General features: G+C 37.5%; 1 protein-coding gene across 2 annotated transcripts in view; it reads right to left on the bottom strand.

Annotated features, from left to right (window-relative positions):
- The window catches only part of LOC122570363 (GAS2-like protein pickled eggs), a 90,323-nt gene that overhangs the window by 33,936 nt on the left and 29,233 nt on the right, over nucleotides 1–27,154 (bottom strand). For both annotated transcript variants that reach the window (XM_043732568.1, XM_043732569.1), the window contains exon 3: nucleotides 11,730–12,254. In XM_043732568.1, coding sequence (XP_043588503.1) covers nucleotides 11,730–12,254 — 525 coding nt within the window. The remainder of the gene's footprint in view (nucleotides 1–11,729; nucleotides 12,255–27,154) is intronic.

Genomic DNA, 27,154 nt, shown 5'->3' with positions numbered 1-27,154 from the left:
CCTCTTTTCGCCTCATCGTGATAGGTTATGTTTAAACGAACGGGATAAAGAACGAGTAAATGTCGAAGAAGAAGAAGGAAAATGAAGTGGAGAGAATAGAGGAGGGAAAGAATTCTTCAATTTCTTCTCTCGATCGTGTCACGAACCGTCCCCTTGCTTCGCCGGAGTAATTAACGGCCAGCAATGACGAGAGCGCTCGCCGCCTTGGGCATGGGTTAGCGCGAACGACCTAGATTCGCCTCCATATTGCGAATACGCCGACCACTCGACCATCCACGGGGCTTTTTCAGATTGCATGAGAATTGCTTTTCACGAATGTTGTTCCATTGATGGGGAGCTGTGATTTGTGGTTGCCTGGTGATTATTGAACTAATCTAGGGAATTTTGAGGTTACGTTACCTCAGAAAATGTTCTCTGTTGAAATTTGCATATTATGCTGGTTTAGTAAATCAGTAGACCGCGGTTTTTTATGCACATATGGAAGATGCAAAGTTGCACGGATGAACAGAATGCATTCAATATAGAAATTTATGTCGAATGAGTAATAATTACAGTCTTCCGAATTATGAGTGAGAATTGAAAGTTACTAGACCAGTTTCTCAACTCTAAGTACTTACAAGTAAACTTCAATGTAGCTACATTTCATCGCGTCAAAGTTAGCCAAGAATTCCTGGACTTGCAGATTATTCCAGAACTTGTTACTCGCGTTAAATCGATATCGCTTAAACTCTTAATTAGATGGGAACGATAAATGGCAATTTCAAGTACTCGGAACGAATGCGACGCGCAATAATACGCAAGGATTTCGGTGAAAACGTTAGCTCTTTTTTTCGATGACTAAACACAGCAAATACGATTCATATTTGCGATAAAACATGTCGTGATATACGAATATAGAGCATGGCCGCTAACTTTAGACGCCATGGAAGATATGCTCCAAATGAATCATACGAATTTTCAGAAACGTCGGATTCGTCATTGTTAACAACGGCTACTCGGAGCGGCATTCTTGCTATTTCATTATATTTAGAAAATCGTAGACGGGAAATCCTCGTATGTTTGACGAGCAAATAAAGTAGTTGTACACATTGTGAGGTTATGTTGTGAATCAATCAGTTATGTGAATACGATTCATCGTTTCCTGTACGATAACGTTTTCAAATTGTCGTCTTGTAGCGTGTAATGTATATTTATGTAATTTTCACCAGTCATATTTGTAAACGTTGGACATACATGTACCTATAGGAAGTTTCATAAGTAGTGTACGATCAAAAGACAGCGGAATATCGTAGAATGATTTTTATCAATGAAATTACGATAGTTTCGGATTAGTTTCTATTTTTACAACTACTAAATGTATGCTTTCGATAAAAATAATACTGAATTTTATTGAAGCAAGAATATATTATTATGATATGTATATCTATTATTATATTATCTATTTTCATCATGTCGCTTCGATTATAATTATTTAGCGAAAGGAAATGAAAAAAATTGAACGATGTTACAAAAAATCAGTAATTTTTATAAAATTATCGATCGACATTATATTGATATCTTTTTTATAAAATCAATAATATCCATCACTCTCGTCAAATATAACTCAGTTACGTAAAATGAAAATAAAAATGAAAATTTTCGTACCATTTATCTTTTGAACTCTTTTCCGCCTGCCACCGTGTACGTAATTATATTTACGTACACATTAAAGCTCGATGATTTTAACGATTGAAATGAGTATGGACACTCTAACAGAATAACGTTCGTTTTATTAAAGTACCACGCTACTATATTTCATTGCCTTCCATACACGCATTTTAGTGTACATCCGAATCTGTTAGTGAAGGAAAAAATGTGTTCAACATCGACGAGAGCAAATATTTACGGAAACGTATTAAAAACATGGAAACGAGAGGCTACAGGTATCCGAGAACACGTATGCTTGCACACGTTCTCACTTATCGTCAGAAATGAAGCGTAGGCCAAATATCCGCAGAAAAATATGGGGATGTCGAGGAAATATTTTCTCTCCGATAATGAAACGTTTTTTTAATAAGAGGCGGATTTCAAAATCGGTCAAGCTTTTATCGTTAACGAATATATGAATAGATAATGACCAGCCGGAGTCTCGACACATCTATAATGATAGCGAAGGATCGTTAGTTGCCAGAAACCAGGGCAAACTGTCTATTTTTGGAATAATAAGGTTGTAGAGGCATTATGTGCTGTTAAAATACGGTTCTCTAAAGAATATAATAAATAAAGGCGAAAAAGGAATTCTTTCAAGAAAGAAAACTATATAATTGTATATAATATGACGCGGTTGCTCTAAGGAACACTATCCATCTAGTGAAACGAACCAAAATTTTCCAGACCAGGAATTCGAGTTAAATCATATATCCTAATCACTGAGATTAAAGATAACGTCGCTTTAATTACACGGCCGCTTAAACTGTAACATCACTCTGTACTTAATTTGTACGAGAATAGATGGAAAACGTCATTTTGCGAGAAATAGCATCTTTCATAAAAGATATTCTCACGAAGGATAATACCGCTATAAACTCAGACTTTCCTAAAAATTACAATGACTATTCTACTTTGGATATTTCATACATTAAACGCAATCTATCCATCTTCGCATCTTTAAACTTCACATAAATAACAATCAGTTACAATAATAAAAAAGTAACAATTGTAATTTCAACGACACTATGGAGCCAACCTTTTTGCCAATCGACCGACCGATCTAAAATTTCCAATAATTTCCACTTAACCTAAAACTTGATAAGGACACGGCGATTAAATAACGAGGATCGTTATTCCTTTGCGAAGGAAGAGCTAAGAAGAGGAAAGGGAGAAAACGCTTTCTCTTTTCCTTCGTTCTATCGAGCAACCCTCGGGCCACTTTGTGCAGTCGATATCCTCGAGGAGAAAGGAGAGCTTCGTCCTTCGTAGGAAACTTAAGGACTTTGCGCTTGAACTTGATACGAAATGGGCTAAAAGCGATCAATACGAGCTTTCGGCGCTTGCGAGGCAAAGCTCCGGCTGGCATGGCCAGCAGAGACCACCCTGCAAGCTCGCTACGAGCCACCATGCTTGTTATCAGCATGGGAATCGCCATAGGCAGCCACGAATACCAAGGAACTACGTCTAGACCGGAAGTGAGCAAAACTTCAATGTACTACAATGGTATTCGACATCTGAATTTTAAGATGGGAATTTTTCTAAAGGAACTTTCACCTTTTAAACGAACGAGAATCTGCGAATAAGAAATAAAAGTATTGAAACGTGACAGTGAGTTTAGGAAGTTAAGTTGGTTCAAAGAAATAGCTGTAATTTTTGTTTAAAGATATACATATGTGTTTAATAAAGATGTATTTAAAGATATACATATGATGGTATTTGAAACTTGGACTTCTTTAAAGAAGAAGCTAGTTTTTTAAAGAAAGAGGAATTTTTGTGTAGAAAACGAAGAGAATATGGCAGAAACTACAGTTAAGTGTTTAAATGTGAAATATGAGAAATTAAGTGGTTCCCTCTTGGTTACTTGTTCGAAATTCACAGTGCAAATAGGTTGGTAATTCTAACTTACTAAAGCAATAAACTACGAATAATAATTTAGCTTGTCAGATAAGTGCAGGTTCTTTCCTTAGATAAGGCACTTCAAAAGATAAGAGTTTCTAGACTTAGACGAGATAATGATCAAGGATGAAGCATAAATAAGACATTCGTCATATTCGAGGAACTATTGCAATTGTAACAATAGATGAATGAAGATTTTTATAATTTCGTCCTTCGAATTCTTTGAAATAATACTAAAACACTATGTGTATCGAACTATACAGAATTATTGATCAAGTACCACATAAATATGACTACGATATTCATAAAGAACTACCATTTCAATTACAGAGACAAATGAACGGAGGAAATATTGATGTTTGTTAAGAAAATATCCATCGAGGCCTAAAATCAACAATAAATAAGATATTTATAAGAAACTATGCTATTGGCAACTAAGTGGCAATAGCATCTAATGACAAAATCCACAATCACTTGTTTGCATAATTATGGTAAAATATCAACAAAGGAGATTTTTATAAGAAAATCAGTAAAACTTTTAAAGCAATTTTACGCCGAACAAATTGAAACACTCTCTACACTAAAGTTTATTTGGTTTATGATTATCCATTTGACAATTACACAATCTTTAAGCTGAGTGTAAGAGCCCAACGTGTTGTTCCGTGATCACAGAACTCCAGCTTGGGTTGTCCCAATGATTCACCATAAACAGGACCAACGCAGCGTGTTTTACCGTGTTCAGATTAGACAAGCACGCTTGTCAGCCTTTCCCTAATCGATACTCCACTAGAGTACTCGGCGTTTTTCGCATTTAATCCTGTCTTCAATGTAATTCGCGACTTGAGAATACGTTCGCGTAACACAGTTCGATGGGATCGAACTAAATTTTGCGAACGGATGACACACACGTCTTTTATATTCTCTAAAAATCATTAACACGGTATTCAAATTATTTATAATATTTTTAATATATTGGTATATAATACATAGTTATGAAAGATAAGGTGCTGCTTTTTTAACGCAATTTCATATAAATTTTGGATCTCGAACTTTTACGACGATGAGATATTTTGGTATCAGCCTTTTGGGCCATTTTACATTTCCACTTGGCATTTACAATTTGGGCAATGTAACACGGTTTCAGGTTTCGAAGTAGACAGTGTGTACGAAACGTCGACCCAAAATGCAAATGCCAAGTGCAAATGCAAGATCCAGACGCGATCGTTCATATAAATTGTATGAGATCAAATTTCTAGAATTTCTAAATGTCGCATAAATTAAATTTCTACCTTAAGGCAATAGCGCTGTTACAAAAATATTACTTAATTATAAAAATGATATTATAACTGGACTACGGATTTTTAATCATCGATAGGAAATTTGAAAGTGCAGAATTGTATAAAAATATATATATATATATACATTGAAATATTCAAAGTATAGTGTCTTTTATAATACTTACTAAGTAAAATAATTTTCCACCGAGGTTCTATTTTCTTAATTATATTCTCGAAAACATGAATTTGCACAAAAATAGGCGGTCTAATTACAAGATTCTATTTTATCTCAGATCTAGGAAATAATCTATCTAATATTTAATTCTGTTTAAATGTTAAAACAAAAGAGAAGTGACAAAGATCAAGTCTGATCAAGATCAAGTCTGTTTCACATCGTGAATCATTTATACTTAAACGATTTATCCAACGGGGCAGCTAAATTTTTTGCGATCGCTCCCACTTCCACTTAACTCTTTAACGAATCAATAGAGTCGTTAGCTTTAAATTATAGCCAATTATCGAGTCCACAGAGGAATAAAATTCCATCGTAGAAACGATACACATACAGCATTCTGCGCGATTATGGGGTTACGTAAGCACTCTTGTTTACGCGACCGTTAATACTATTAAAAGTTCTTGCTCTTGTTTCATCCGGCAATAACAAGCTATCGATGATGTCTTAAATCTCATTTTCGCTCACGATACTTCTGCAACCTCGTGTAATTATGACACATTTCTATCGAAAATCTAAACTTTCGAAAATTCCATTCAATTATCACGTATCTTCGATTCAAAATACCAAAGTACTTTTAACAAAGTTTATTGCAATGCAATAAGATATTTAGGTCAAAATATAATAAAACGTACAAGCATATTTGCAGGACAAATATGCCACAGTACTTGGCAAAAGGAGGTACATGAGGCAGGTCAAAGTCTTATGGTTAGAGCAAAATTTCATAATATGTACGAACGGAATAAATATTGAAAGAAAGAAGAAGAGAGAATGCGCGAGATATGTCAAAGGAATATGGAGAATGTTAAACACCGGATGGAAGAATGGGAGCAAAGACGCGGAAAGAATTAAAATATAAGTATCGAAAAAATGTTGCAGAATAGAAGGGTGGGAGAAGTATTAGAATGGCTTAGGGATGTAAACAGAATAAAAAAAGAAATACATAAAAAGAGACGAGGAATGGATATCAAAGAATAGATATGTGCAATAGAAGGGTTAATAGAGGGTAAGAAATATATAGCGTTAATTGTATGATTGTTATGAAGTAAAAAGGATGGAAAGGGATAAACGTAGAAAGATCAGAATGTGTTACAGAGATACGCGTGTACGGTAATTAAAAAGAAATTGGGAACCAAGCCGGATATTTTGACCGCGAGGTCGAGATTAAATAAGTACATATGTAGAGGATAGCCGCACTACTATTTCGCAGCGTTTTTCTCGTAAACGATAAGCATAAGGAAAAAACCAAAGAGGGAAAAGATGAATAATTTAAGATGAACTACATGTTCGTAATAATATTTTTTTTCACAAGTGCAAAAATATATTTGCATAAACGATATATGCAAAATGAAAGGGAAGGTTTTCTACTGAAGAAAGAAAGATGCAACTGTAAAATACACGTGGATTTGTGCACTTGCGAAAATAATATTATCGTAAATATGTAGCAGCTATCTCCTTTCTCTCTTTCATTCTTTCCATGTACTTATCATTTACGAGAGAAACGCTGGGAACTAATAGCGCCAACACACTGTACATACATAGTACAGCTACAAAGCTTGGAACGCGCCGTATGAACGTTAAAATGCATTTCCATCTAGCGACACACCCGCGCCATCGAAAAAGGGAAGCCTCCGCTGTATCGCGTCTATTCACCACGACTTTTTCAATTTAATTAGCCATAGGCGACTTGCACAGGCGAACAGGAACACGTGAACGAGGCGCTTTACGCTGAAACCGATCGACCTGTACAGATTTCCCTTTCGTAATTGCCCTTTATGGAACGCGCACGCGAATTGACATCGCGCCGCGCAGAAATGCCCGTTTGTATTCATGCGGACGTGCCCGTGGATAAATCGCGAGCTGGACGAGCAGCCACGCAGCTGCGATTCCGTATACGATCCTTCCATAAGAAACCGTTTCCCGCCACGCGTACCATTCTCTCGAATGCAAATTCGCGGGGTATCGCGACGACCTCACTCCAACGGGAACGTTTCAACACGTTACGAAACAACGCTCTCAAGGGTTTTCCAACGATAAATGTCGAAAAAGTCTTCCTACTCGGTACAGATACCGTGATAGTTTCAACATTGTTTTGGAAAGCGTGTATAGGTTTGTTCAAAATTCGCGCACCAAAGTAGTTACCAAAGGAGATAGAAGTCGAAGATGTGAGGTGAGATGAGATGAGCAGAGACTTAGGTTCGTTTGAAAATCGCGCGTCTAACCAGTTATACGTAGTGGAGGGGGTAGAAGTTGGAGGTGTGAAGAGAACAACGCGTTTTGGAGGTTTTTTAGCCTTCGATTATATTTTGTTCTTTTTATACGGTAAATTGATTCGAAGGAAACGTTGCAACATTATGAAAGACTACTGTAAAGAGATTTCCAATGATAAATGAGGGAAACGTTTCCTAGTTTGTATGGAAGTTGGAAATTTCTATGGAAAAAGATTTTCGATGTAATTTTGCGTGTAGTTTCTGTACAGTTTTTAAAAGTGTGGATAGGTTCGTCAAAAAATCAAGTGTCTAACGATATGTCAATATGCCTTACACATAGTGTAGGCTGTGGAGATATGAAACTGTGCAACATTGTGAAAGAATGCTAAGAACGATATTCCAATGGTAAATAGAAGAAACGTTTTTCCTACTTTCTTTGGATATTGTGATGATTTTGATCGTAGTTTTAAATGTAGCTTCGATACAGCTTTGAGAAGGGTGAATAGGTTCGTTCATAAGCCGAACGCTTAATAAATTCTAGGTACTTTGTGGAGGAGATAGAGGTTGAAGGTATGAGGAGAGTTCTTCTATTCTCTAAATTATACAGTACGTCAACACGGCTGCAACGAAAACGTTGCAACACTGTGAGAGACTGCATTTAAGGATTTTTCAATGATAAATATCGAACAAGTTTCCCACTTCGTATGGGTAAATATCGTGGTGATTTCAGCATGATTTTGGAAAGGGTATATCGGTTCGTTCAAAAGTCACGCGTTTAACCAGCGGTGGTTGATTAAGGAGCGATGGACTTAGGTATTATCTCTTCGACTGTATAAAATCCGATGAAATTCGTCAATTTCGCTCGGTTGCTTAATTTGCCAAGGAAAATTCAACAGAATGTTAACAACTAAATTTATGAGACTTCCTGTACACACCCTACGACTTTCCAGGCTTTAAGAATCCAAACGATGTATCGATTCTGGCTGGGAATAACGATGAGATCAGACGGAAAAGAAAAGTTTCGCGCGGTAAAACAGCAAACGCAAGGCTGCATTCGTTCCGATGGAACAAATTAACGAGCGTTTCTTGTCGCTTTCGAAAGCACACGCGGCCTTTCAGTCGCATTAAGCCCGCCAGACGCCGTTAGTTCCGGCTGAAACACGTTGGAAAACACCTTCTAGTCGATTTTTTTCGCGCGCCGACTCTCAAACAACAGCGATGTGCGCGCGCGCGAGCACACGGCATTTCACGACGCAGAAATTTCCAACTAGCGCGACACGTTATCGCCGCGCGGTTCTCCGAGAATTCCCGCACATTTTCCCTTGGTTAGTCTTTGAACTCCTCGGTGAACGTCGCTCATGTATAGTGAACTTTTATCGACACACCTACACGCACACTTTGTCACGTAATAATACACAGTTTGATTTAATGTATCCTTTGTTCTTTAAAAAATTGCTACTTTTGGTATTTAGTGCTGTCGCGTTTCACGTGCCTTATCTTTGTCGTTACGTTGAGTTCAATGATTCTTTGTTACTGTGATTATCGTTATCTTGGCCTTAATCAAAATTGTTACATATACAGTGGATTAAAAAAATATTGGCACATATCCTTATCCTCCAATGAAGCTTGAAACATCAGCCCCTACACTTTTACGGTATCAAATTTTTGCAATCATATGAAACTACCAATAATAAATGACTTACTTAATTAGCATACAGATATTACAATAAATAGCGTGCCAATACTTTTTGTAACCACGGTATAAGAATTTCCGTCAGGTATTTCTACTATTGACTTAAAAGTTCGTGAATTTGAACCTAAATATTCCTATATAATCCATTTTACATAAAAATAGTTTGAACCTTTTAGTTATCAAGTAACATCGATATTAGAAAACCAACGAGAATAGCCTCGTTACACGTTCTCCCGTCATCTTCAAATGAAACATTACGCTAACGCAACTTTGCTTCTTAATGGTTCGATATTACAGGTCTGTGCATCGCGTATTCAATTTTATACTTTATCGTATGATCTTTGATTAGTTTTTCTTGCGCGCAAACTTTATTTGCGAGCCTGAAAGCCGTTAGACGCAACGTCAGATTTGTTGGCGCCGCGCCAGTGTATGAATTCTTGCGAACATGTATCAGCAGATTGCTCTTTTCCCATTCAGTCGACGCGCAAGCATTAAGTCCGGGGTCGACTATGTTCAAACAACAACCGGGTAAATCCCTCGGATGCCTAAGCGTGTTTTGACGCGCATACCGCGGATAACTACACAAAGAATGCTGGAAAATGGAACAGCTTTGTTATTTTAATTTTTCGAGAGAAGTACGTGGCCGACTCTTGAGAAAATTCTAAAACTCTTGCGATCGTGAGAAACATGTTGTACTTGATACTTTCTTCCCTGTACACATCTCATATAACGTGGTATTTGTAGAATGAATGGAATTTGTAATTCAATTTCCATCGAGTCTAACAGCGAGCGATAAGCGGAGAGCTAAAAGCGAAGATATAAATCTGCCGTGGCTTTCGATTGACATCGTCGAAGTAGATATAAATGAACACATCAATCTGAATTCTTTCGGGCTATTACATTTTCATCGCTTTTGTCCGTCATCGGCACGTACCACACCCTTTTCTAACTATTGTCTCAAGTACCATTATACAACTATAGAGGTACACTTTATAGCTCACATAAATTAATCCCCCGAGCTATCCAGCGACCAAAGCACAACTAAAAATAATGCCAATCACAAGCTCGAGTCAACAACGGCCACAGCCGTAGGATTCAATTAATGTAGCCTAACTAAAAGTCTGAAAGTAGCCTCTAACGTTACAAGAATCGGACAATACGACTATAAATTCCGTTAGCGACCATTCAGAGGAACTTCTAGCCGTAGTACGGTAACCTCTAACACGCGTGACCGACGGTAGAGTGCGTGAAAAGTGGACAAGTCGGGGCCAAACGATCGATTCCCACGTAGCACACGCCAACCGTTTACGATCGAATTGCAACGAAAACGAAATCGGTCTCGCGATACGTGCATGCCGGGCAATTACGCTTGTTCTGCCCACGTGACGCGAACGCGTTGCGTTTAGCCGGCTGATTTAGTGGCCGTTTAATCCATTTAAAGATGGAAAACGCAAGTGGAACTGGAAGCGAGACGGTTTTTGCTCCGGTGTCATGCTAATACGATTTACGAGTGGCGAGCCGCCAGCGGAAGAGAGTTATCAAGGCAACGTTCAAACCGTCGTTTCCTCGCGCATGTACACTGGTTAAGGCTTTATGCAAGGGACTTCTTATTTTTCTTCTTTTTTCTTTTTTTTGTAAAATTATCGGGCCACCTGCGACGACGATACATCGGTGCGCTTTGAAACGCACGTAACGTGTGTTGGTTATAAAACACTTTGAGGAAGGTTGGGAATTTTTGTTTTGCGATTGTCGATCGTGTATGCGTTTTAACAAGGATTTGGCAAGGTTACAGAGTGGGAAAATTATGGGAACGGGACTGCATGTGAAACGAGCGTAGCCGAGATTTTCTATTTTTACTTGTACGCGACGACGAATTTGATTTTGCGGTATAGAAAATCTCTTTGGCGGAATAGCGAATTGCCTTTGTGGGAAGAGACGATTTGTTGCGGGGTTTGTGGGAAAGGAATGTGATTTTGTGAGAGCCACCGATAAACGATGAATTATGGAACGTGAATTACACGCGTTTCTTTCGCCTTTCAACGCCGGAATACGAATAAACCACTCTCTTATTCCTGATCTCGTGATATTCACGGTCAGCGGGGAGCAACGCCATAAATACACTCCGATAGACCTAAGGGCGCGAGTTATTTTCATAGTCTGGGAATATTACAGTCGCGTCACCTTTTTAAAAATACGAGTTCGTTTCCTAAGCTGACTTGCGACTCTGGAATCCCACGAGTTGAAACGGACAGCGCTTTGTCTATAAAATTACCGATAAAAACGTAGACCGCTAGCAGTTGACTGTATATTGGACTACTTTTATAGTTACTTGAAAACAATATAAAATATTGTAATTAATATTCTGCATCTAAAATTATATCGAAATGCAAGGAATTCTTTTATTATAGAAAAAAGTAAGCAATTTCTTTTGCTAATAAAAGTAATTCTTCGAAAGTTCGTTTCGAAATAACTATACTATACATGAGAAATTTTGATTAATTCCATCCAAGTCAGAAAAAAAGTGAATATATGTTGCTTCAAACCAAAAACTGTTTTTAAAATCTTTTTAATGATATATGTATATACATATTTTGCAATCTCTTGGTACAGCTTCAAACAAAAGTCCGCAGAGTTGGAAATTATATCGCGGGACGTTTCGAAAGACGAATTATTATCAGAAAGCTAAATCACAGCATTCTATACGAAATAACGAAATACAAAAGACCACTCACCATTTCGTCCAGGCTCTTCAGATCATTGGTGACGATCTGCGGCTGGGGTCCATAAATGAGACACGGTTCCTCCTGTTGCATATCAGCGTAGTCGTCGTCGCTCTCCTCGTTTCCATTATTTCCATGAGCTCCGTTCGCCGCTTTATTCTCCGCTGCGATCTCTCGATCGATTTGTCTCTCCATTTGTACCAACATTGGCGCCAGCATACCAAATTTCGCGCCCCGCCTCGCGACCTCCAATAGACAGAGAATCACGTGTCGTTCGTTCTTGCGCATAATCAGGTCGTCGGTCTCGAATAACAGACACTCGATGATACCGAGGCTGTTGCGGCACCAGCCGATAAAGTTGGACACGTTGTCACGGGCGAAGAAGGTGCCGGCCTTCGCGTTCGGCAGGAAGGCCACGTCGCTCAGCTGGCTCATCGGCAACGCCAGCGACGAGGTCATCGATCGTGTCATCGAGATTTTGCGCGCTTGACGCCGCGCCACGTACTCGGCCGCCGACTTGCGTACGTTGTTCGCGTGCTGCAAACAGAAGATAAAACGGTACTGGTTAGAGGCGCGTGAGGAAACAACCAAACGTACTGGATAATATTGGTTTGAGGAATCGCGATGGTTTTGAGTTGAATTTTCCTGTGTTTGATATAGTTTGGCTTGGTTTGCCTTGGTTTGGTTTGGTTTGATTCAATGGAATTGGCGAATGCGATGCTCCAATGAGCCGGAGGAGATTGGATATTCGTGTGTTTGAGTGAATTGTATTTAAGAAAGAAGCAAACATACCGACTTGATTAGTCACGATGGTTTGAGTTGAATTTTTGTGTTTGATTTGGTTTACTTTGGATTGTTTTGATTTGATGGAATCAGCAAATGTGATACTCTAATGAACCAAAATAGATTGAATTTCCGTGTATTTGATTTGGACCGTAGTTCGCTTTGATGTCGTTTGATACAGTGAGAATGACGAATTTGTCACTTCGATGAGTCAATGAATGTTAAATCAAATCTTCGTATGTTTGCCTGTGTTTAACTTGATTTGATTTTGTTTGACAACCGCCAAAATAGTGGCTATCACGCGTCAGTAAATCTAGACGAATTGTTTTCTTTGACTCGGTTTGCGTTGATGTCATTCATAAGAAGATACTTGACCATTGATCACTGAAGGCATTGAAATTAATTGAACTAATTGTACAAATGTACAAACAATTGTACAAACTCGAAAATAATCAGCAAACATAATTCTACGATTGGTAACAGTTATTTAAAATTCATTCCACTACATCAAATCCAAATTAAACTCAAATTGTCTGTCTCGGTTGAACAAACAATGATAGAGTTGGCTCGCACCTATCTCATTCTCCTTCCTACTGACTTCTAGAGCCACACGACTGGCATTCACCGGTAGGAACGCGGCCCGTTCGCTGCCGCTCATTTAAACAGTCAAACAGACACCGGCGATAACATCTTAACACCCGTGAAACTAATTGTTCCATTAATAACAGCGCGCACCTCTCTTCTCTGCCGCGATTAACATTCACGCGAGCGATAAATATTGTACAAGGCGCCGAGGAATCTTCAACTTCTGCACGATGTAACGTCCATGTATTCATAAGACGTATACGATTTTATCATCGTCTATGAGCTGCTTAAGTAACCGGCTGATAATTGGATATCGAGATGATGTAAATGAGCTTGCGTCTAATAACAGGTTTTGCTGCGTGGTCTATCGTTTAATATCGAGTAGTGCGCCTGTTACAATCAGACGACCTGTTATACACGCCCTTTTCTCTATTTTTCACTTCTCTAGGTTAATTAGAAATGAAACGACTTATCAAGACGTAAAATCGCGAATTATTAGGCCGCTCGATAGAACACCAACTTCCATTCGAATTTTAATCTGAATCTCGACTTTCATTTAAATTTAGAGTCAATTCTCGTCGTAGCAACGGAATTGCTCGTAATTATCAAACCCTCCCTGTAGCAAGGCTTCCAGTATGCTCTGTTAATTTCCTGTTAATCAATCATCGATCCAACCATTTCCCGATCCTTTCTTATCACCCTGGCGCGTCAGTCACATGTCTAAAGCACGGAAAGAAATCGTGTTTCAAAGTCTCCCGTTCAGCGAGAAACAATGATCGCCCTTATTCTCAGTGCTATAGCTATCGATACGAAGAACTCGCTAGCCACAGTGAGCGCTGAATTCTTTATGATTGAATTGTTGATGCACGAAGGATCGCGCTGGCAAAAGATCTAAATTGGAATTAAATTTCAATCGAAACAGAAACGAAATTTCGATATTCGAATATTCTTGATCAAATTCGAAATTCGTCAAAGAATACGCGCAAGAAATACTTGAAATAAAACGAAACTATCAAACGAAATTACATTAACGTTCGATGTAAATCAAATTCATAGCAGTGAAACCAAGTCAAGTGCGTGAAATATTTGAAATATGACTCAAACGAGAGATTCGCGTTATCAACTCAAATATCATTCTCCACTCTTGTGATCATAGTCCATTTCAGTGCTCGAGCGTCGCCTTTTCTATCTTCAATCTCTATCAACTTCGGGTTAGCTTAATAAAACAAATAAAAAAAAGTAAGAAATATTCGCTAGAAAGGTCAACAGTGGCCAGAAAATATCCAGTATCGCTAGAGATTTCCATTAACGTATCAACTACAAGTAACTTTATACTCGGTCTACAATGAAACGAAACTTCTATCGACAGATGTGGTTTCCACCGCAACAGAAGGTACACTCGGTATTATTCGTCTTATTTCTATCGAGAGGCAAAAGAAAGAAAGGCATAGATCGCGGTACGACAGTGAGTTAATTAGTCGTACATTGCGAAATTTTTGCGAAATATCTTGCGATATTTTTGCACGCGTCGATTCTTTTTTGCTTTTTGTTCTCGAGCGTTGTCTGTTTGCCTAATTCCGAGAGCACACGAGGTCAATGTTACGCGGTTTAATGCCTTCTCATCTCACTTTCACCGTACCACATGCTCGCTGTTCGCAATTTTAAGCTACCAATTCTGCTATGTAATTTAGTAAAGTAAATTTCGTTTATACGAGAAAATTCCTCTGTCCGGAGTTAAATCGGTTTCTTCAGAGGTTAAGTTAAACTTTGAGTAGAACATTAACATTCGGAGAGACGAAATTGTCAAATAAAATTTCGCTTAACTCGTCAATGAGAATTTCAATTTCCTCAATTGATTATCTTAAGCATAATTTTGCTTCTTTAAATATTTCTCTCGCTTCTCGTTTAAGAAAACAAGGGAACAGTTCGTCAAGAAGTTTCTTCAAGAAAAATATTCACGTGTACACTTTCTATGTTTTATCGACAATAAAAAAACAATTTTCATTTTGTTAAAAAATCTCTGCCAGGAAGTAAATCTCTTTTTTTATTAATGACAAACAACGGTTCCTTTTAAAAATACTCCTTTTATAATATTTATCAAGAAGTTTCTTCGAGAAAGGATATTACAAATATAATAATATTCATACGTGCACTTTGCTGTTTTATTTAACGACAAGGAACGATTTCACCTATGTTAAGAAATTCTGAAAATGAGATTGATTTCCTAAATGTTGTCTAAAGTTTCGAGGAATAAAATAAACTAAGATCGAATTTCTGAGAACAGAAGCGACCTATCAAGTTGGTAGTTATGCAATTAGAGCATTTCAAAACTCAATTACACAGAAGCGATCGTTTTCTATTGAGCAAACTTCTCGTACCATTCATACCGCGTATCTGCCGGCACCGTCGTTGTTAATCCGACTACAGGCGACTTGATAAAGCAGTTAAAGAGGTCAACTGGCAGACGCTGATCGATTGTTCCGTAATTCTTCATTTCCTGCCACGATACGCTACCATGAATTTCAATAATTCCCGACGGTGGCATAGAACCCAAGTCTAACAGCCTTTCTTCGAACCAATTTAAGAATCCTCTTTGTTTTCTAGTCTTACATAGATATTCCAGTCTTGTTCAGTTCGCTCAAAGAACAAATATTTCTTCTTTTCCCAAGATAATTGCTAGCATTTCTTTTGTTAAAAGATTTCTGTTCAAATCATCGAAACTTGAGAAAATTGAAAAATTTTGTTGTAGTTTAGATACAGCTTTCGAAGATTAAACATTTTTTGGAAATTCCAGGGATAAATTCAATGTTCCGAATTTCGTAAAATTTTAAAGAGTGAAATTGAAGCTAGAAAAATCTATAGAAATTTCAAAAGGCTGAATTCCGAGTTCCAAGTTTACCAAAATGCCGAAGACTAAATTTAAAAACAGAATTTTTTTTTTTTAATCAATAACTCAATTCAAAGCTTCGAATTTTTGTCAGAGATGAATTCAGTGTTACGAAATTCTCAGGAATTCCAAGGATTGAAACGTATCTTATAACGAATTGTATCGTAACGTGATTATTATTTATTACCAAATGGATTACGACGATTTTAATACATAAATTCGATTAATGTACATAGGATTTCTAGTCTTCGTCGTTAATGGTATTCCTAAATAAATTGTACTGACGTCAGACGAGGTTCGGAGCGCGTCACATTACCAAAACCAAAGTCAAACATCCGCGAAATGCGAGAAACGGGGCGATAGGAGCGACGGCCAGCTGGAAATCGGAATAGGACATAACTGTTTCTCGAATTAATTTCCGAATGTTCACCTGAACGGCAAATTTCGGAAATCGGCGACGTAGAATCGATCTGTGACCGAGTCGCTACGTTCTTCGTGTCGAAAGCAACCCAATTTCATTGTAGAAACTTCGACAAACAATTTCCAAACATTTCATCGTAGTCGAGAAATTACAAACTATAGCAATTTCAAGTATCGCGTAGCTTAAAATTTGCTAAAATTTTATTCTGTAAAATATTTCTACAAAATATATTTTTTAAAATACGCAACTTATTCAATTCGTACAAAACAGAGTATCAAGTGCTCTTCGGTTCGTGAAGAGTTACAATTAAATTTAAACGAGGACAACATTTTTCATCCTATTTAACTGTAACCACAATCGTCAATTAAAAAATTCTCGACCCAACGATAAAACCAATCAATTTCGACTAGTATGGAGCGTGACAAAAACGATTGTGCCCACTCTTGTCGCATTCGCAGGATTTCCAGACGCGAAGGCGAACGAAACAACGGCTGGTTAGGCCGTTGACACGTTCGCCTAATCTCTATATTATCCCCGGGGAGGTATCGAGCCGGGACGGCCGACCGGATGCTGTTACATAGAATTTTTACGAGTGTTGAACGGCTCCAGCCGTGGAACCGCTCGCATACCATCGCCTTATGGGCTCCACGTGCGCGCCACTACTAGATACGAACCCTTCCAACGTCTACAACGATCCAGTTGCCCTAAATTCTTCAATATGCATCGATTAATTTTCTCAATCATCTTAATTATATTACGAAATGCGGATGATCAAATTCTTCAGTTCTAGACTGAACTTCAAAGAGTAAATTGAAAGATTCGAATTTTTCAAGATGTCGAAGGATGAACTTTATTATCTTGATCAACCAATCTAACTATAAAGGTCTTCGATTAAATCTACGTAACAGTATAACCGTAAGTCTGCAAGAGACTTAAAAGGACTCGGCTATAGACACAAACGTCACACCGGCGGAGTGTTCGAAGTATCAATTACATAAGACTGTACGTAAAATATGTGGAAAGTCATTGAAATACAGAGTGAGATTCAAAAGCGAGTATATACCTTTCAAAAATGAAATTCGTGGAATATTCACCTATCTACGGATTCTTATTTACGTCCTTTTACCATTTAATTTGCATTCCTAGATGGCAAATTTCTTAAATTTGTTCAATTTATCATATGAATATCTTTTATATTTAAATGAATTTGATACGAAACGAGTATGAATCATTGCTATTGATAATGGAATAATTTTATGAATTAATTTTATTTTTGAATAATGAATAAATTTTGTATTTAATTTAGTAACAGTGTTGTATAGATAGATGGGTATTTCTTGTAATACCGTCCCCCCATGGGGCCATAGAATAGACTTGGTTTACAATGTTCTTTATAGACACTCGTCCCTCCACACTGTACCCACATCGTCCCACATCTCATCTGTACTAGCGTTATATACTTAAGCCTTATTTATTACGTATTCACCCTCGTAATATATAGATTATTTAAAAAATGATTGAAATTAAATATTTACATTCTTGCGTAAACAAGCCATATATTTAACAAAATTTCGTTCCTACCTATTTCCACTACTTGTCCGCTTACTTTTGTTCCCGACTGTCTACACAGTGGTCGTAAAAAAGGGCCCATAAAATAAAGGGTTATAATACTCGCTAAGAGGAGCAAGAAACGTTCAAGCAACGTACGTAAGTAGGAAAGTGAATCCTTTCCATGTAAAATCGACTCTTATTCTTCATTAGCGTCCGATACAGCGAGCTGGTTCTCTTCGCATCACGTTGAACGTCGAGTTTACAACCTCGAACTAATACAAATAAAACGTACCATTCGTTTACCATGTTCGCTCGAATTCGCGATAACGCCACTGAAGAATAAAAGTCGACTTTACATCGAAAGGATTGCTTCCAGATTCCACGTTTCTCTGCTCCTCTCGGCAAGTACTATTGGCTGGCAACTAAGTGATCAATAAATCAATTGCCAAGTGATCAATCACTTAGTTGCCACCCACTATAATCCCTTTAAGTTATGGACCTTTTTCTACGACCTCGCTTTTGTGACAACAACCATACCCAAATCCACGTCATTTCACACTACCTGACAATGAACCTTTAGGCTTTGACCTTACTTTTGCACATGGCCCAACACCAAATTTTCCCCATTACACAGGACACTCAGGATCCTCTCCTTGCCCCTCAACTCCTACAAACTCAACATATAAACACTGCGAGCATTCGACCACGAGACGAGAGTCTTGGGCACAGTCTTGGCCGCGATTTCAGCAACTATTTTAATACTTTAATACTAATTTTTAATACGAAGATATAAAAGGACAGTCAAGTTAAGCTATTGCTCGGCTCTTCCTTTTTTATCACGAATTTTACGCGACACTATACACAACAATTTTCGAATAAATGCCCTGTTTTCGATATCTGTACTCGCTTTTCACTCTCGTTGTATCTGAAAACGTGGCAAGGGGTTGTGAAAATGAGAGTCACTGGTTCGTAGGAGAGGAAGAGTAGCGTGCGAGAGAGTAGAAAAGGAGAGAAACGCCACATATGGTAATATAACCGAGCAGATGAGAGTTTGACGGCAGGATGTCACATTATGTGGCCTTTGACCCCCTCCTCCCCCCCTTCTTCTCATGTTCTGACATGGTGTCGTCTGGGCCGCGCCGACGGTGTGGGCAAACGCGCTTAATGAAAATGGCTGGTACACATTCAACATCGTAAATTAGAGCGGAGCCTCGCGAGAGACGCGCAACGTACGATCGCAGGGGAGAGAAGCGCGCGCGGCATCGTTAACCGTAATGCCACGGAGAAAAGCGTAACGCGCCGCGGTTTCGTTTATTTGCTCGTCGCAAACACGAACGCTGTCGTTGCGAAGAGGAAGCGATCTCTCTCGACCCTGTACCGATCGTCCGATCTTCCCCTTTTCGTTCATCTTTGAATTTTGTTCTCGTTTCCCTTCTATTGGGTTATTTATGGTCTCTCTTGTCTTCTGTGTTCGTTAATCGTCCTTCTTCTTTCTGTCTTTTCTCCTTCGTTCTATAGTCAACAGGTTTTACGGTAATCTTTGTTTGTAAATAATGGTCGATTTCTAGGAAGCTGTAAAATATTTCTCGCTTGCATATTCCAAGGTCATCTTCGTTAATCAAGTTATCGAGTATAGGCTCGTAATCTAATTACGAAATTAGTTGGATGATCTTCGACTCTTGGTCGGAAAATTGTAAAACAATCGGTAATTCCTAATTGCAAAGTTGTTCGATAATTTTCAATCCCGGAACAGTCTCTCGCCTGTATTCGCTTCTTTCTTCGACCCCCGTGTTGATCGGCGGATTTTCCTCTCTCGTTTGTCTTCTTTTCTCTTCTTCCCAAATAAATTACTCACGCAGATCGATAGCTCATACGAAGAAATTATACAAAATCAAAAGGAAGTTTAATTCGTTATAGGATAAATGGAACAGTAAATCAATATCAGACTTATATCTAAAAAAATAAATAAATAAATAAAAAGAGACGAGTAAGGAAAAACAAGCTTTCTAACCAATTAATAATAAACTTGGTAATAAATAATGTAAAAAATTCTAATGATGAAGAATCTTAAGAAAAAAGGAAGATAGCCTAAAGATGAGGAAAACACTAATCGGCTTCGAGGCAATTATACTTCAAAAAAGTCTCGATTCACCCATCCCTCCTACTCAAGGACGATAAATATTGGAACTTTCACGTTGCATACTGTAATTTGTGGCTGACACTCGTGTCGTGAATCATCTGCATGGTTTTTTCGCGTGTCACGGAAGTCGACGAGAAGAACCTCTTCCGTTTTTGTCGTTGTTAGCGCGCACGAGAAATAACTGGTCGCACAATGGTCAACTTTAATTGGTAGTTTTTACGCATGGGAAAAGGAGAGTCGGAAAAGCAAGCATTCCCGTAATGTAGACGAGTCTATGGGTGAAAATAGGAAACACCGTGCCCCTTAAGAATAGAAAACATCCGCTTTTTAACTCGTTCTACCGTTACAAGATTTTCCCTGGCCCGTTGTAGAAACTACAAGCTATTCTTTCACGGTCGAAAGCCGTGCTTATTATATGGCAGGCTCGTTATTTGCGTTTTGGAGCGAATCCTCTCCGCCAACTTCCATTTTCCTTTCACTTCGACCCGGAATTAGGAATTTCCATGCGAAATTCTTCGACTCGAGATTAATTACGTTTCGATAATATTCGGCCCGGTTGCATCTCTCTAACATCAGGCAATATCTCAATCTTCGATAAAATATGAAGAAATTGTTATCGACGTACGTCATTTTTTCGTTCAATTTTACGTTAAATATTTTCTTGACTCGTTGAAATATGTCTATGTTTGCTGAGGTAAGAGCAAGATTGAAACATAAAGATTCGAGTATCGCAACGGGGTTACGAATTGGATGCACAAGTGGTTACTGTGCAAATTATACAGTAGTCTACGAAAGTATTCAAACACTTACAGAAGTTTTTAATAGATATATTTATCAGTGTTGTTCGTGGCACACTTTCGAACCAGCCTTATGTGGAGACTCCTATCTTGATAAGATAAATAAATATATTTCATGTATTATATATTAAAAAATCAAAGAAAAGATTCTTCAAAATGAATCTCCACGTACATTTCTCTGCTTATCTTTCTGCATTGAAAAAATATGGAATATAGCAGTTGCTAATCAATTTTGCTGAATAACAGAAACTCGATCGATCTAATCGCTAACAACAATAAGTTACGATACATAATCACCTAACACCCTTAGTTTCTCCCATATCTAAAAACGCGTATCTTCCAATGATTCATCTGTTACGGTATTGTTAAAAGTACTTTATATCGAAAGCAATCAAGCTTAATCTTAACACTCATCATCGATCTATCGTACAACTTTTAAATATAATTTCTATGAAGAGCAATCTAACCTAGATAATTCTAGCCTGCGTGCAATTTTCCACGATAATAACAGAACTTAACGAAAGAGACAAACGTAATCGAAATTGCAGACAGACAGCTAGAACATGTGCAATTGCTGCGCAATTTTCTATGACTGGTATATTGTCGCGCGCACCTATGCATACGCAGCTGGTACACGTGTAGACTTAATTTTTTAAACATGATTATCTCGTCACGCTTATCCAACAAGAGGTCACGATACACTATCTCCAATAAATATGTAGCCATTAATTACGCTACGGATTATTTTGCGCAACCAGTCGTACGCTCAATTACTTAATAGCCAGCTGATGCGGATTACTCCGCGACGGCCGGTACACTGTGGGAAAACTGCCTTCCAACCAGTCGAACACCGCAATACATTACGTAGAAACCAATACCCATTGGTAAATAGATATTTATGACGCGATACCGACCGACTGCCAACAAGTTTGATTCATCTCGACGAGCCGAACGCGTTCCAAGAACCACCGCGTTCGAGAGTTAATTGAGTTAGCGTCCAGTCGTGATAGGTGAGGTTAGGCGAGGTTAGGTTAGGTTAGCTTAGGTTAGGTTAGGTTTGTAGATATCGTTGGTGGTTTGATTGATGATAGAGAAGAGTTTGGAACGTGAATTCCACGTTATAAGAAGGGAGAATTGTTTTGTAGAAAAGAAATATATTTAGAGTTTTCTATATGGTTGAGGTTAGGTTTGCACGTATCTTCGATGGTTTGATTGATAGTCAGAAGATTTTGGTATTGTATTCGAATTTGAATTCGTACGATTATCGAATAGTCTGGTGAAAAAGGAATAACTTTCAAGTTCGTTGTACGATTGAGATTAGGTTCGCTGATATCTTTCATAAAAATTACAGATAAAAAGATCGGCAAATGAGTGTAACTGTGGATGGTGAGATAAATGGGACAAACAGGTTTTCTATATGATTGAATTTAAGTATGCAGATATCGTATGGTGGTTTGATTAATAATGAGAATTTAACATATCTGTATTTTGATTCATACAAATGTGATATAATCTGGTAAGAATGAAATAAATTTGTGGTTTTCTAGTTGTTGTCTAAGTTTCCTAGTTGAGATTAGGATGGTAGAAACGGTTGATGATCCACTAACTAGATAAAGTGGAACTGCTTAAGAATAGGAGAAACGGTTTCTATTCGAGCAAATTTCGCGTATGCAAGTGTCTCGTTTCGCTTTCGTGCAAATGCCACCAGCACTTTACAGCGAATAAAGCACACTTTCCATCGGCTAATCCGTCTCGACGGGCGTTTGAAGCGGAGCGTTTCAACGATTCAAATGTCCCGTCACAAGAGCATTGTGAATTGTGTGACACGACACCGACGCGACGTTTCGGTGACACTCGCTATTTGGTTTAATCTCGAGATAACAGGCCTTTGCGTTAGATATCGCGTTGTACAAATTGGCGTCCAAAGGAATTTGTGACCGCTGGAAATCCGATTTCAATAGCTAAATTTGTAGCGGAGGATTTCATATCGAGATCGAAGTTAGAAAGATGCGTAGTGCAGGTAGTTGAGAAACTTGACCATTCGACAATTTCGAATTGGAACAATTGAAAATCGTAAAGTTGAAAAATCGGAATTGCGAAAAGTTTGGCAATTGCGACATTTCTTCGAAATTTCTCGCTGGAAAAATTGACAAGCAGACAATTTTCCATTTAATAATTCAAAAATTGGAAAAATCATTGCAAATTGGAAAATTTAGGAAAATTATCAATTGAGGAGATCGCGAATCGGAAAAATTATCAACCGATGTAGGTCACAGCTTTCAGAAATTGATAACATTGGCAATTCGAGCATTTGTCAACTAGAAAAATCCGGACCTGGGAACACTACCAATTGAGGAAATTAGGAATGAGGTAAATTATCAATTAAGGTAACGAGAAACGAGATGGAATTGCCAATTGAGGAAATTGAACGTTGACAAAACTAGAAATTGTACGGATTACGAACTGAGAAATTGAATTCTGTAGCATTCGAGAGAAAATTAATTTCTATTTCTGTATCGCAAGTGTACATTTATTTTTACACCAGATATAGAACGGAATTCAAAAAAAATATTATTTTTACAGATGATAGATTCAGTTTCCATTTCACTATCGTATTATTACATCCAACTGGGTCTCGATCAATCGCAAAAAGTTGTACGCCAATATACTTGCCATAGATCACGGTGATTAATCTTAATTACCGAAGCATAACGGAGATTGATAACAAACAACCGGTGAAAGATCAAACACGGTAATATGTCTGCCGGCCAATTGCTTCTTGTATTAATTAACATTCCTCTTCGTATATCACGACATATCTATCTCATTATTCCATAAACCCATCCACTAAAAATAATAACCGATAACGATAAACTTTTCATACTACTACTACTCGTAAAATTACTAAAAATATGCAAAACGATTTACAATAGGACAACCTAAACCCTGTATAAATAAACTACAAAATCTGTATTTTTATCAATGTTTTTATCACCTTCTACTTTTCAACAAATTTATTTCTAAAAACGCGCAAAAACTAACGTAAACATTCGATAGTAACCATCATTCAACGTAAAGAAGATTATCAAACTTATGAAGATTATCAAAAATATGATCCTCCAGAGAATACACCTAACGTGAGAAAGTATAGCGAACCTTTATTTCTATCAAATTTTACTCATGTGCGTGTGTGTTTATCTTTTAAAAATTTGCTTCCAAAGACAGGAAAGGAGATAATAAAAAAAAAAAAAAATAAGACACAAAAGATTTAATAGGAAGAATTGTAAAGTAGCAGATCCTTTTGTTAAGTTGTCTACGTTTCCTGGAATCGTGTTTCTACTTCAGCTACCCAGGATGGGAAATAGAGGCAAAACGATTTGTTGTTGGCTGGTCTAGCCGAGTTTTTCTCCTTTTTTTCGGGGAATACCAGAAATAAACAGTCAGTCGTCCTTTCATCCGGCCTTTTTCACGTCTAAATATAACGATTCCTCCCCCGAGATGCAACACGGCGCATAGGGCTGCGCTGGAAAAACAATCGACCAAAATAGAATGTCGAGCGACCATGATGGTGCTGGAGCACGACTGTCTAGGACCTTTTGGGATTTACATATCTATAGTTGCCTTTTAATCCAGTTCCAAGTCGAATTCCTCTGACTAATCCACTGGATAATAGGTACAAGGTCTTTTCAGTTGATTTTCAACTGGTAATGACGTTTGAGGTTGTTTCGCAGGGGTCATAAGTCTTTTAGAACGTCGTGTAAAATTTTTTAGGACTGGAAAAGTAAGATGTCATATCCGGAGTAGAGAGTTATCATCTCTTGGATCTTTTTCCTCGAGTGTTTTATTTCATTTTGGTGTTTCTTTATTTTTCTTATTTTCTTTTTTTTTTTTAAGGCAATTGCGGAGAGTTTGAAAAGTACTGGTAGCTTTAAATTATTTATTTTGAGATTTTTTAGAATCTTAAGATCACATTCTTAGAATAATTGCAAAGGCAGAAGAAGAAATTCCCTGTGTAAGGAAACAAAAATATATGAAGGCTATAATATAATTTGGATAATATTCAATTTCAAGAAACGGTTCAATTCCGAGACGTGAATACTTAAATAAATTATCATGAAATTAAAATCATAAAAGCTGGCGTATATTGTGAAATCCCATGGGCCGACAAAGCCATTCGAATAACGTTAAAAAGCCAACGTTGTGAAAAAGTATCGCTTAAATATTTCTGTAAAATACTTTACATTGCGATAAAAAAGTATAGATGAGAAGTAAGAGATTTAAATAAATTACCACAATAATAAAATTGCACAATGAAACCATCCATATCACGTAAATCTTATAAACGACAAAGCCATAATTTCATGAAGCCGTTTCCAAAAATTTCACCGTGAACAAATACCAATTTGCAATAAATTATCATCAAAGTAAAATAATAATGGATACTAATAAATACGTAAAAAGATACTTTATTCCAAAAGAAGAAAAGAAAAGTAAGAATTTGAATAAATCATCATAATAATAAAATTACACGTATATATCGCAGAAATTTCATAAACCACGAAGCTGTAATTTCAAAAAAGAAGGCACTTCACCGTGAAGAAAGAACAAGATCAGAAGTAAAATTACAAATGCACGCATACGTTATGCAAATGATGCAGATATAACATCGTAACATATATCTCATTGTGCACGCGCTGTGCGCAAGATATCAAGCTCAGTATACCACAACTACAGAGTTGCATAAGTGTGTACATGTGTCTGTTAATGAACGCTATTGATAAACTAGAATGAAGGGTTGATAAAAGTTAGCAGAAAAGATAGTCTTTCGATTAGATTCGTTCTTGCTGGCTACAAAAATAGATTGGCCTTCCGAAAAGGATAATCAGTTGGCAAGGACGACTGGCTGAATATCTTTTTATATGCAAATGCATGTAAAATGGCCTAGAGTCGTAGATACAGCTGTGTACGTGGAAAACAGGAGATCCTGGGGCAGATAGGGAAACACGCGTGTCAGAATGCGAGTCGCGAACGATCACGTGTCCTTATTACGCGATTCCTGTGGCAGTTTCACGTCGTGGAATTTCTTATTCGCCGTTCTTTCCCATACGAACGAACTGGATCAAATTTTGATAAAACCGGTCAGAGGACATTTCGCGTTTTAAGCGGTCTCGAAATGTGGGTTTGTAGATTACGGGGTTGAACGAGTGAATTTTTAGCCGCTGTTTTAGATTTTAGATTATTTCAGGCCGATGGTTTTTTAAATCTTAATCATTTTAAATCGCTAGATAGAATCGTAGAGGAATTTATGATATTGGGTTGGCAACTATGTGATTGCGGATTTTGGCATTAGGTGATATTGACAAAATCCGCAATCACTTAGTTGCCAACCCAATAATTCCTATGAGATTGATCTAAATCAATTTCTGATGCTTTTAGATATTTTTCTTAGGTATTAAGAATAATCCCAAATCCAAGAATGTGAAAAGTTTCATTAAAGAAAAAACACATAATTTAAAAAAAAAAAGACACTTGACATAAAGCTAGTCGTAATAAAAATAAGTTCAAACCAAACAAAATAAAGACTTTCGCCATAAAGATATATACAAGGCATCCCGAATTCTGTTTTTGGAAACAATAACAAGATTTTGTATGTATATATAATCCTGTCCGACCATGTTTTCCAGTTATAATAAATAATTCCATCGAAAGATGGATAGCTGAACTAATGTCACATACCTATTTAACGTACCTAATTAACATACCTAAACGTAATCCAATATTTGGATGTTCGAAGTTGAATCTTGTATTCTGACCCTGCAAACACTTCCAGCCGATGATAAAACGTCTGCAGGTTTGCGCTCGTACGCAAGCAGATCATTTTGAATTGAAAGTAGGATGAAATAGGACATGTCTGAACGATCATATGAACTTTTTATTATATAAGTTCTATTATTAAGAACGGGAAATTTTTTAAATTGTTTTCATACGCAGAATCCAGTCGACCAAGTGATTCATCGTTGCCGTGAGACACTCTGTATATAATAAACTTTAAAAGAAGATACTTGACCTAATATGAATTCCAATGAAAATAATTCCAAGGTAAGAGGAAAGAGATGTCATCAAGAAACTATATACACAATTACTCGATATTAAAAAATGACGCTCGGCGTAAAAATAATTCTTGGTCGAGCAACAATCCCGAAATAGCTTCTAGCGAATAAATGACGCGATTTAAGACGACAGTGATTTATCGGACAGCTTCGTCCAAAACGA

This window comes from Bombus pyrosoma, linkage group LG8, assembly GCF_014825855.1.
Source record: "Bombus pyrosoma isolate SC7728 linkage group LG8, ASM1482585v1, whole genome shotgun sequence".
Taxonomy (NCBI): Eukaryota; Metazoa; Arthropoda; class Insecta; order Hymenoptera; family Apidae; genus Bombus; species Bombus pyrosoma.
Note: the sequence above shows the minus strand (reverse complement) of the source record. Positions and strands in the feature narration are given on the sequence as shown.